The 12,230-nt window shown below is 50.7% G+C and overlaps 1 protein-coding gene across 1 annotated transcript in view; it reads left to right on the top strand.

Annotated features, from left to right (window-relative positions):
* The window catches only part of LOC140908392 (low density lipoprotein receptor adapter protein 1-like), a 31,036-nt gene that overhangs the window by 638 nt on the left and 18,168 nt on the right, over nucleotides 1–12,230 (top strand). Inside the window, exon 2 of the mRNA XM_073335391.1 lies at nucleotides 12,053–12,195. Within this exon, the coding sequence (XP_073191492.1) occupies nucleotides 12,053–12,195 (143 nt within the window). The remainder of the gene's footprint in view (nucleotides 1–12,052; nucleotides 12,196–12,230) is intronic.

The raw sequence follows: 12,230 nt of genomic DNA, 5'->3' as shown, positions 1-12,230 counted from the left end.
AGGGGGGGGCCACGGGGGTATTTCAGGGTGGGGATGCTGAGGGGGGGGCCGCGGGGGTATTTCAGGGTGGGGGTGCTGAGGGGGGCCGTGGGGGTATTGACGGCGGGGGCGGGGTGGAGGGCCACGGGGGTATTTCAGGGTGGGGATGCTGAGGGGGGCCGTGGGGGTATTGACGGCGGGGGCAGGATGGAGGGCCACGGGGGTATTTCAGGGTGGGGGTGCTGAGGGGGGGGCCGCGGGGGTATTTCAGGGTGGGGATGCTGAGGGGGGCCGTGGGGGTATTGACGGCGGGGGCGGGGTGGAGGGCCACGGGGGTATTTCAGGGTGGGGATGCTGAGGGGGGCCGTGGGGGTATTGACGGCAGGGGCGGGGTGGAGGGCCACGGGGGTATTTCAGGGTGGGGGTGCTGAGGGGGGGGCCACGGGGGTATTTCAGGGTGGGGATGCTGAGGGGGGCCGTGGGGGTATTGACGGCGGGGTGGAGGGCCATGGGGGTATTTCAGGGTGGGGATGCTGAGGGGGGGCCGCGGGGTTATTTCAGGGTGGGGGTGCTGAGGGGGGGGCCGCGGGGGTATTTCAGGGTGGGGATGCTGGGGGGGGGGCCGCGGGGTTATTTCAGGGTGGGGATGCTGAGGGGGGCCGTGGGGGTATTGACGGCGGGGGCGGGGTGGAGGGCCACGGGGGTATTTCAGGGTGGGGGTGCTGAGGGGGGCCGTGGGGGTATTGACGGCGGGGGCGGGGTGGAGGGCCACGGGGGTATTTCAGGGTGGGGATGCTGAGGGGGGCCGTGGGGGTATTGACGGCGGGGGCGGGGTGGAGGGCCACGGGGGTATTTCAGGGTGGGGATGCTGAGGGGGGGCCGCGGGGTTATTTCAGGGTGGGGGTGCTGAGGGGGGCCGTGGGGGTATTGACGGCGGGGGCAGGATGGAGGGCCACGGGGGTATTTCAGGGTGGGGGTGCTGAGGGGGGCCGTGGGGGTGTTGACGGCGGGGTGGAGGGCCGCGGGGGTATTTCAGGGTGGGGATGCTGAGGGGGCTGTGGGAGTACTGTGGGTGAGGGTGTTGTAGGGTACTGAAAGGGGTTGTGGGGGTACTGAGGGTGGGGTTGGGGCCTGTGGGAGTATTGAGGGGCAGGATGGGGGTATTGAGGCGTCCGTTGACGGCAGGGGCGGGGTGGAGGTCCGCGGGGGTATTTGCCGTGGGGGGCAGTGACAGCATGGACTTAGATCTGTGGGTGAATCTGGCTGGTGGGGCTCTTTTTCTTTCAGTTTGGGTGGGGGCACTAAGGGTGGAATGGCGGGGATTAGAGGGCGAATGGAAGCAGCAGGCACAGTTGAGGGGGGCCGTGGTGGGGGTGAGTTGGCAGGTGGGGCCCTTTTCGTCCTCCAGCCCAAGTGGGGGGCAATGAGTGCCAGGGGCCCCAGGAGCAGGAGGAGCCATGAAATTGCTGGGGGAGTGAGTGTCTGTGCCCCCTACCCCTATGTCTCCGGGCACCTCATGATCTAAGCCCGGGTTTTACAAACCATGAGTCGTGACCTACTACTGGGTCCCGGCATGTAAAGTGCTGGGTCGCCTTGCTCTGGTCAACACTGCTGATCGGGACGTTAAAAGTCCTGTTGGCAATGCTGCCCAGCTAAGGCAGGCTAGTGCCTACCTTTTCCGACACGGCGCTGTGCCCCAGAAGTGGCCAGCAGCAGGTCCGGCGTCTAGGCAGGGGGTTCACGGGGCTCTGCGCGCTGCCCCTGCCCTGAGCACTGGCTCAAGCCAATGGGAACTGGGGCAGTGCCTGCAGGCGAGAGCCTCTGCCTAGGAGCCAGACCTGCTGCTGGCCGCTTCCAGGGCACAGCGCAATCCGCTGTGCACCCCGGCTGCGCCGCTGACGGGGAGCTGCCGGAGGTAACAATGTGCTCCAATCCCCTGCCCCAGCCCTGAGCCCCCCAAAACCTGGAACCCCTTCCTGCACCCCAAACCCCTCATCCCTGGCCCCAGCCCAGAGCCTGCATCCCCAGCCCAGAGCCCTGACCCTCTCCCACACCCCAACCTCCTGCCCCAGCCCAGAGCCTCCTCCCCTACCCTGAACCCCTCATTTGTGGCCCCACCCCACAGCCCTCACCCCAACCCTCTGCCCCAGCCCTGAGCCCTTCCCACACCACAAACCCCTCATCCACAGCTGCGTTGGGTCGCAGGCATCAACAATGTTCTTCAACTGGGTCCCTAGAAAAAACTTTGAAAACCACTGATCTAAGCAGGGCTGCCTCCAGACTGCAGAGACACTGCGAGTCTGAGCCCTAATCTCATGGGCTGGGAGTGTCCATAGCACTGTCCCCTTGGGTCCTGGAACACCAGTTTGGGACCCCTGCTTCTCTCTGCAGTCGGAGATGACCCTGCACTCAGACCATGGGGCAGCGAATAAAAGGGGGGCATCTTTCCAAACACAGTTGAACTGCCCCAAATGCTGCAGGCCCATCACTCAAAGACCCCAGTGACCTGGTTCTAATCGGGCCCAGTAATAATTGCCCAGACTCTCTGGGAATCGGGTCATGTTCCTTCAGTGCCTCTGAGAGGGGACATGGTGCTATCTCAGAACCCAGACTCCAAGGATTAATCTCTTGTCTCCAAGATGGTTTTATACTAACGGATATGGATATGTGGCCGGTACTGTCTTTGTGTTTAGTGCCCAAAGACCCGATTTGGGATGGGGCTCCATTGTCCTGGGTGGTGCTGGACAAAAGCTGGCCCCATCCCACGGAGCTTACAGTTTTAGGATTCAAAGTGCACATGTGGATTAATAAACTCAAAAATTGAGATTTCTATTGTATTAGATATGAAGCGTAAGTAATACAATCAGTACAGAGGGCCTCATTTCATAGTACATTAATTTGTTTTACAAAGTGGTCACATTTTCAATATGCTGTATATTTTTGTATACATAAAGGGGACTGATGATTAGGGAAAGATGGCTTGAGTTCTTGGCACCCAGGAGTGAGGCAACTCCTCTTTCTTTTGAATTTAAAGTCAGTTCTTTCATAACTGGAGGGAAAGAGGGAGGGGATTGAACTCCTCACTGCCCTCCCTTTCAACAGCAAGGAATCAGCACATTAACTGGCTATTTCTGCTAAGGTGATCAGTAGTAAAATAATGAATGATGACACTGGGCTTCAGAGTCAAGATCCCATTGGGATAATTTGGACAATTACACCTCTCGGGATATTGTTTGAGGCAGATTCAGGAACACAACACTGGCCCTGTTGCAGCATAGGAAGGGTGGGGAAGAGGGACATGGCTGGAAAGTTACAATTCCCACATAAAAACAACGAGGAGTCCTTGTGGTACCTTAGGGCATGGCTACACTTGCAGATGTAGAGCGCTTTGAGTTAAACCAGCCTTCGGAGAGCGCAGTAGGGAAAGCGCTGCAGTCTGTCCACACTGACAGCTTCAGTGGCCACATTTGTGGCACTTGCAACGGCATTGGGAGTGGTGCATTATGGGCAGCTATCCCAGCATGCAAGTGACTGCAACATGCTTTTCAAATGGGGGGGGAGTGGAGTGTGACAGGGAATGTGTTGTGTGTATGTGGGGAGGGAGAGAGTGGGTTTTTGGGGGGCTGAGAGCATGTCAGCATGCTGTCTTGTAAGTTCAGACAGCAGCAGACCCCCCCCTTCCCCCAGCCCCTCTCTCACACACACAGCATTCCACACTAATGGCTTGCTTTGTCTCAGAGCAGATAAGTAGCCGGCTGTCAGAAACGGAGCTTTCAAAGGGCATATCCGCATTTCTGCAGCGATTCAAAAACAATGACAAGAGTGGCCACTTGACTTAAGGGGATTATGGGACATTTCCAGAGGATGATCAGAGTGCAGTAATGCAACATCTCGTTCACACTGGCACTGCGGCGCTCCAGCTGGGGCACAGCAAATCTTATTCCACTCGCCAAGGTGGAGTACCAGCAGCCCTGTACCGCAGAGTCAGAGCACTCTGTGTGCCTTGCCAGTGTGGACAGGTAGTGAGCTAGTGCGCCCGGGGCTCCTTTATTGCGCTGTAACTCGCAAATGTAGCCAAGCCCTTAGAGACAAATTTATTTGGGCATAAGCTTTCATGGGCTAAAACCCACTTCATCAGATGCATGGAGTGAAAAATACAGTAAGCAATTTGTTGCCAGCTATGTCCGCATATCTATTCAAGGGACACCATCATAGGATCTAACCACATCAGCCAGATCATCAGGGGCTCGTTCACCTGCACATCTACCAATGTGATATAAGCCATCATGTGCCAGCAATGCCTCTTTGCCATGTACATTGGCCAAACTAGGTAGTCTCTACACAAAAGAATAAATGGATACAAATCAGACATCAAGAATTGTAACATTCAAAAACCAGTAGGAGAGCACTTCAGTCTCTCTGGACATTCAATAACAGACTTAATTGTTCAACAAAAAAACTTCAAAAACAGACTTAACGAGAAACTGCAGAACTGGAATTAATTTACAAACTGGACACCATCAAATTAGGCCTGAATAAAGACTGGGAGTGGATGGGTCACTATAAAAAGTAATTTTCCCTCTGCTGATACTCACACCTTCTTATCAACTGTTGGAAATAGCCGATGTCCACCTTAATTGCATTGGCCCCATTAAGACTACAAAAGTAATTTTCCCTCTCTTGATATTCACCCCTTCTTGTCAACTGTTGAGAACAGACCACTTCTACCTTAACTGAATTGGCCTCGTTAACACTCACCCCCCACTTGGTAAGGCAACTCGCATTTTTTCATGTGCTGTGTGTGTGTGTTGTATATGTATATATATAATAGAATATACAGCTTACTGTATTTTTCACTCCATGCATCTGATGAAGTGGGTTTTAGCCCACGAAAGCTTATGCCCAAATAAATTTGTTAGTCTCTAAGGTGCCACAAGGACTCCTTGTTGTTTCTGCTGATACAGACTAACACGGCTATCCCTCTGAAAGCAAGTCTCACACAATAAGCCTTGAAAGCATTAAGCTGGGGCTGCTAGAGCACAGGGCCCAGATGTGCAAACTGAAAGCAGTATTACAGCAAACATTCGTACCTCACCTACACTGAACCGCTCAGCATGTACTCACCATCACCTGTCTCTCCACCCTTGTGAATGCCCAGTGGCTTCATACTGATGTGAGTGAGGTCTGGCATCAGGTCCCCGTCTCAGTGTGAGAGATGTTCAGGGGAAACACAGCAAACGGGGGAGTGCTGCTGGAGAGTGATCTGGATTGGTAACTCAGTAGAAATGCAAAAAGAACAGGAGGACTTGTGGCACCTTATAGGCTAACAAATTTATTTGAGCATAAGCTTTTGTGAGCTACAGCTCACTTCATCGTTAGTCTCTAAGGTGCCACAAGTACTCCTTTTCTTTTTGCGAATACAGACTAACACGGCTGCTACTCTGAAACCTATCAGTAGAAATGAGGAATCAAAATTTGCATTTGCAAACTAAGGCTGCTTGTTGGCTGGTCAGAAGGAAGAAGGAGATGTTGACTGCAAGGCACCCGGGGTGGGGAGAGCTGAGTGGAACAATGGGGGTGCTGGAAGGGAGGTAGCTTTGATGGATAAGGGGCACTGAAGAGCAGAGCTCGGGTGTTGAATGATTAAGCTGTTCTTTCCTTGCTCTTAGTGGTTTGGGCTGTGCCTTTTCTGGGGGAAAGGGGCTCTATGCTTTCTGGATAGTGGGGTGGGCAGGCCAGACTGTCTTCAGGAGGAGATTGTGCAGAGCCTGAATGCTCTGATGAAAGCACTTTGTGCTCCTGGCCCTGTTCTGCCTTTGGAGACTCACTTTTTTCCAGACCCCCAGCTCCCCTGTGTGCAGATGAAAGTGGAACAGTTGGTGGTAGCAGGAGCACGTTGCTAAGATACAGGAAGCTGTGAAATCTCAGCAGCCTCCCCTGCCTGGAGAGCTGCAGAGTGGGAAGAGCTAGAGTAGTCTAGCAAGTGGGGCCTGAGCCAGAATGAGACCAGCCCCACAGTGATGGCTGGAGACCTCACACACATGCACCCTGATACTCCAGTGGGATGGGCTTCCCTGATCCATAACCACGCAGGTGGGGACCACACATAAAGCTGAAGGGGCAAAAGGATCTTAATGTGGGACATAGTCACTGAGCCAGCCTGACCTGGGGAATGCCAGCCCAGCCATGTATGTGGAGCTGGGGGGAAGGGAGGTGCTAGCCTGGCCCCATTTATTTAGTTTTCACTTACAATTGAATCCTCCCCTTTCTAACTAGCAGTTTCTTGCCCTACTTTTTGAATCAAGGTCACTTGCTTCAGCTAGTGAAAGATGCTGCAGGAGACAGTGACTGAGAGGGTTCCCTGGGAAGGCTTACACTGTCCAGATTGTACAGAGCACAGAAGCAAGCTGTTCTCCCACTGATTCATGCCTGCCATGCACTCAGAGCAGTCTCCTTGTTAATGTGCCTTCTGTCCGTTGTACCTGCTGAGAGGCAGGGACCTGGATCCTTGGGCTGTGGGCCATGTAGGCCCTGTACAGATTGTGTCCAAACAATGCCATATAAAGCTATTACCCTGGACGCCAGTTGATAAGTTTCCACTCATATGCCCCTCTTCTCATGCTTAGACTTTTGCATATTGCACTTTTTCCACTGAAATGTTGCTTGTTTGGGCTTTGCCCAGAGCGGAATGACCCTGGAAAGTTTTAGCAAAATCTTGGGGGAATGAAAAGTGCATGGAAGGCAAAAAGTAGGTCAAGAAACAAAAATGTGCTCCTGTTGCTTTAATCGCACTTTTGCCCATGGGAAGCTGTGATCGTGGCTAGTAATGCCTTAGTGTGGTCTCCAAGGTGTACATTAATGTATGTGGCCCTGTCTCACCCGTCGCCAGCTGTGTTCCATATTCACCGTCCAGTCGTTTTCCTATCAAGATAGTGCCTCCACCAGTGATTACACTCTTATTGTGTTTGTACAGCACTCGGCACAATGGGCACCAATTCTGGCTGGGGCTGCTGAGTGTTACGGTAATGCAGAAAATCATTTACAAGATGATAGCAAAAAGAACAGGAGGACTTGTGGCACCTTAGAGACTAACCAATTTATTTGAGCATGAGCTTTCGTGAGCTACAGCTCACTTCATCGGATACATACCGTGGAAACTGCAGAAGGCATTATATACACACAGAGACCATGAAACAATACCTCCTCCCGCCCCACTGTCCTGCTGGTAATAGCTTATCTAAAGTGATCATCAAGTTGGGCCATTTCCAGCACAAATCCAGGTTTTCTCACCCTCCGCCCCCCCCCCCCACAAACTCACTCTCCTGCTGGTAATAGCCCATCCAAAGTGACCACTCTCTTCACAATGTGTATGATAATCAAGGTGGGCCATTTCCTGCACAAATCCAGGTTCTCTCACTCCCTCACCCCCCTCCAAAAACCATACACACAAACTCACTCTCCTGCTGGTAATAGCTTATCTAAAGTGATCATCAAGTTGGGCCATTTCCAGCACAAATCCAGGCAGGAGAGTGAGTTTGTGGGGGCGGGATTTGTGCTGGAAATGGCCCATCTTGATTATCATGCACATTGTAGGGAGAGTGGTCACTTTGGATAAGCTATTACCAGCAGGAGAGTGAGTTTGTGTGTATGGTTTTTGGAGGGCGGTGAGGGAGTGAGAGAACCTGGATTTGTGCTGGAAATGGCCCACCTTGATTATCATACACATTGTGAAGAGAGTGGTCACTTTGGATGGGCTATTACCAGCAGGAGAGTGAGTTTGTGGTGGTGGGGGGGGGGGGCAGCGGAGGGTGAGAAAACCTGGATTTGTGCTGGAAATGGCCCAACTTGATGATCACTTTAGATAAGCTATTACCAGCAGGAGAGTGGGGTGGGAAGAGGTATTGTTTCATGGTCTCTGTGTGTATATAATGTCTTCTGCAGTTTCCACGGTATGCATCCGATGAAGTGAGCTGTAGCTCACGAAAGCTCATGCTCAAATAAATTGGTTAGTCTCTAAGGTGCCACAAGTACTCCTTTTCTTTTTGCGAATACAGACTAACACTGCTGTTACTCTGAAAGATGATAGCAGAAAATCTGATTGTCAGACAAGAGTGATTAAAGCAATAGGAGCATATTTTGGTTTATTTAGATCTCCACAAGTCTCCTGACCATGTGCTCCCTACGCACATGTAGAATTAATTCAATTACAAATATTACAGAAAAAAATGAAGATTATAAACTTTCTTATGCAATTAATCCACTTGGATTATAATACCCTCAATAGCAAGCTGTTTTGGAGCCTGTTCGTCCACCAGGAGAGACTATGAATAAGATTATTGCTAACTTCAAACCAAGTGGGGCTCAAATCTAACCCAGTGATTTAGGAGCAGCATAGATCTGAGTGCTGGTGGAATATTCTGCCCGCCATGAGTGCTGCATCCAGCACTAGCTGGAATTTCCAAATGCTACCCCATGTAGAGTGTGCTGCTGTGATCCAGGCTCAAGTTTGCATTGGTCTAGTTAACTGGACGGATTACTTTTCCTTCTGAGGGCATGAATCACCTCTAGCTAAGCACGGTTAGAAAAAGTGCTGTTGGCCGGGCTGCTGCCTGGACTCCAGAAGCAGCTGGGGAGCCAACAAGTTCCGGAGCTGGGAGCCTGTGCAATGAATGGCAGGGAGCACAAGGGGGCCAAAAGAGCCGTTTCTGCCACTTGCTTCCTTCCTCTCTCCCTCCAGCCTGCATGTGATGCCTCAGTGCTGTCTGGGCTGAGTCTCAGGCAGGTCCCAGTCTGCGAGGCCCTGGCTAAATTGTTTAATCAGTTTAGGCAAGAGCTCTCTAGAGCTGGGTCTTATCAGCATCCTTAAGGTGCTGCATCTTGTATCTCCTCACTCATGGCTCCAGAGACACCTTGACAAGAGAGCTGGCAGAGTAGAGGCCCACAAGCGCTCAATTGCCAGTGCTCAGAATGAGAGGAATGAACCCTTCTAGCCCTGCAAGGATCTCTTTGGGGCCTGTCCCTATTGAGTGCATTAGGAGCTCTTACCCACACAAAATTCTCTGTTACACACACTCTCGGGCACCCACCTTTACCCATCCGTGTGCTCAAGGTATAAGGCACCCAGCTCTACCCTAAATTTGTTACCCGCACACTCTAGGACACCCCACCTCTACCTAGTTCCTAGGGATCAAGGCATAACCTGATTGATTTAGGCACCCCCACCTTTTCCCAGTTCATAGGGGTCCAGGCCATCCATACCCAATTGCTAGGGCTCAAGGCATAATCTATGGCGGGTTTATGGGGTCTTTTACCAGTGAAAGAGCTTTACACAGTAATATCCTTAACCTCTATCACCAAAACAGAATGCACACACTAAGCATACCATGCTCACCACTCCCAATAAGGCAGGTGAACTTCTCTTGATGGCCAGTTAGGATCAGGTCATCTGGGGACTCCAGCTTCTGTACAGTGTGACTGACAGGGTATTGAGGTCTGACAACTCTGATCTTGGGGTATGTCCTGGAGTTGGTTCCAAAGAACTTCCTTTTGGACCTCTTTTTATACAGTGAAACTTGAGTCTTGCTTAGCTGTACCTTAATCAATCATTTTACTAAAATATTACTAAACAATTTTCTAGCCAATCCTAACATATTGTAAAACAATTCTTTAGCCAATCATGTCCCACCACCCTAGCTGATTTACATCTTAAAAAGTTAGTTATGCAGCAGACAAACAATCAAAGAACTAGACAGAGACCATATAGATAAACAATAGAGAAATGGGGACCATAAAGACAAAACAATAAAGTAGGATTTTCACAACTGCAACTTGTTGACCAATTGATTTCTTGCCACAGAGAATGCTATTAAACAAAGTTTTCTTTAACCATCTTAAGAACTGTTTCTTTATCTGGTGATGGGCAGTATTAGGACAGGATTGCCTTCTTAACAGCCCAATATTACATTGTTTTAATGTAATGTAGATGGAATGTGAGGATGTGACTCTCTGCTTCTTGGCTCATGACTCCTGCTCTCTTAATATGGCTACAGGAAAAAGCCTCATCATTACAGAGTGGGGTTGGGCTCTTGATTATAACCTGCTTAAAAGCATCTGGAATGTGGGCTTTCACACTGTCTGTGGGAAACGCCTTTGTCCAAACCATTTCCAGCACTGAACTGAGCCTCTGACACATGGACTGGGGCCTTCCTGGAAGGGGTGAAATATGGTTCTGAAAAGAGGCTCATCTGCAAGGAGAGGGAAGACCCTGCCCTGTGCTGAGGAAATCCATGCCACTCTGATGTTCACAATATTATTAGGAGCCCCAGGCTGACTCACCAATAAGAACAGCCATACTGGGTCAGTGATCCATCTAGCTCTGTACCTTATCTTCTGACTGTGGCCAGTGCCAGATGTTTCAGAGGGTGTGAGAAGAGGGCAACTACAATATTGAATGGTCCATCCTCTGTGATCCATTCCCATTACCCTTTCAAGGGTAAGGCCCTGGCTTCCTGTTTCTTGTCATTTCTATAGTTCCCCTCCCTGTTAACTAACCTAGCTGGTGCTGTTAACAACCATCTTCCACGGATTTTAAACAGCAGGTTCAGAGCCTCAGTTCTCCCTGTTAAGCTACCCATTTGTTTCTATTACTGGCTACTGGACAGAATAGAGATCAATGAGACATTCACATTAAAAGTTCCTTCCATATATCAAATATGATAGTACTTTGACCAATAAATAGGTCTGTCATCTTTAGAGATAGAGAACTTCCATTTATCAAAGATTACTTAGATCCTGTGGGAGCCAAGCTGAAGCTGGAGTGGCACAAATGGAGATTCAAATGTATTCATACCCTATTTCTAAGCCACGTGTCCCACATACTGTAGCTGCAGCATGTGTAATTATGTAACCCATTCCCCATAGCCTCCTGCCATGAGAATGCAAAGCCCTGTGGTTACTTCTTTCTCAAAGAAGCTAGCTGGACGTGCTAGGAAAAATCAGGGGCTGGCCATTGGGAACCTTCCTCATTCTAAACAAACATTCTATGTCTTCAGGAAAAATGGTTGCAGCTCGAAAGGCAGCAGGATGTGGACTTCAACAAAGACTAGTGCCCTTATGTCCCATCTCTCCCCCATGCAGCACCCTAGGTCTGGATGCCCCTTCCCCTCTTCTCCTCCGAGTCCCTCCAAAAACCACCTCTCTTCCACGTACCTGAGTTCTCACCTTTGAGAAGGGCTAACAAAATCTTTGCTCGAGCCATGGTGCTGCCTAGCCTTCATCCCATCCAACTCCTGCTCCGACTGCTTAGCTCTTGAGCTAGTTAGGGTTAGGGTAACCCAGCAGACTTATGATTTCTGGATAACAACAACAGGGACTCTGGTTTTGATTTAACCTAGCTGTGACTGTTTAAAAATTATGCATTGAGCAAGTGCAGTGGAGAACACTATTGAGAACACTATTGTGGGCATGGTGCACCTGTGGCCACTGAGTTAAGGGCCAGTCCTTGGGAATGGGCAGAGGGATGGACCACTTGATGATTACCTGTTCTGTTCATTCCCTCTGAAGTACCTGGCATTGGCCACTGTGGGAAGACAGGATACTGGGCTAGATGGACCTTTGGTCTGACCCAGTATGGCCGTTCTTATGTTCCTGCAAGATGCAGTGCACCCACCGCTCCCAGCAAAGTCAATGGGAGCTGGGAGCACTCAGCACAGCATCTCACAGGATCAGGCTCTATGTAGGCACCAGTTGGGTCAAGGAGCTTACAAGTTCTGCTGGCAAAGCAAATGCCTCCAGAACAAGGAGCTTAGAGCATCATGAGATGGATTATTTTCCCATTTAAAAGCAAAAAGATGAGAAATTAAATGCACCCCCTGGTGCAGGTAGCAGCACTGAGAGGGGGATCTTCAGAAGGAAAAGTGCACACAGATCCATTAACTCTGCTGCAGGACACCTGCTGCAAATAGTAACAAATTGCTGGAGAGAATCAAGCTAGGAACAGTGCATCAGGTACCAGCATGGCAGCTGTTTGTGCATGTAATCACTCACACTAACCCCACTATCTGTGCCCCTGCAGAGCTCCCGGAGAACTGGGCTGACATGCAGGAGCCCCTGCTGGAGGGGATAGGCTTCACACTCAAGTACCTGGGCATGACGCTGGTGGAGAAACCCAAAGGAGAAGACATGGCAGCCAATGCCATCCGCCGGATCATTACTATGGTAAGAGATGCCCCCCAGTGCTGGACTTCAGTGTG

Source organism: Lepidochelys kempii, chromosome 3 (genome assembly GCF_965140265.1).
Source record: "Lepidochelys kempii isolate rLepKem1 chromosome 3, rLepKem1.hap2, whole genome shotgun sequence".
Lineage (NCBI taxonomy): Eukaryota > Metazoa > Chordata > Testudines > Cheloniidae > Lepidochelys > Lepidochelys kempii.
This window is presented reverse-complemented; position numbering and strand designations above follow the sequence as displayed.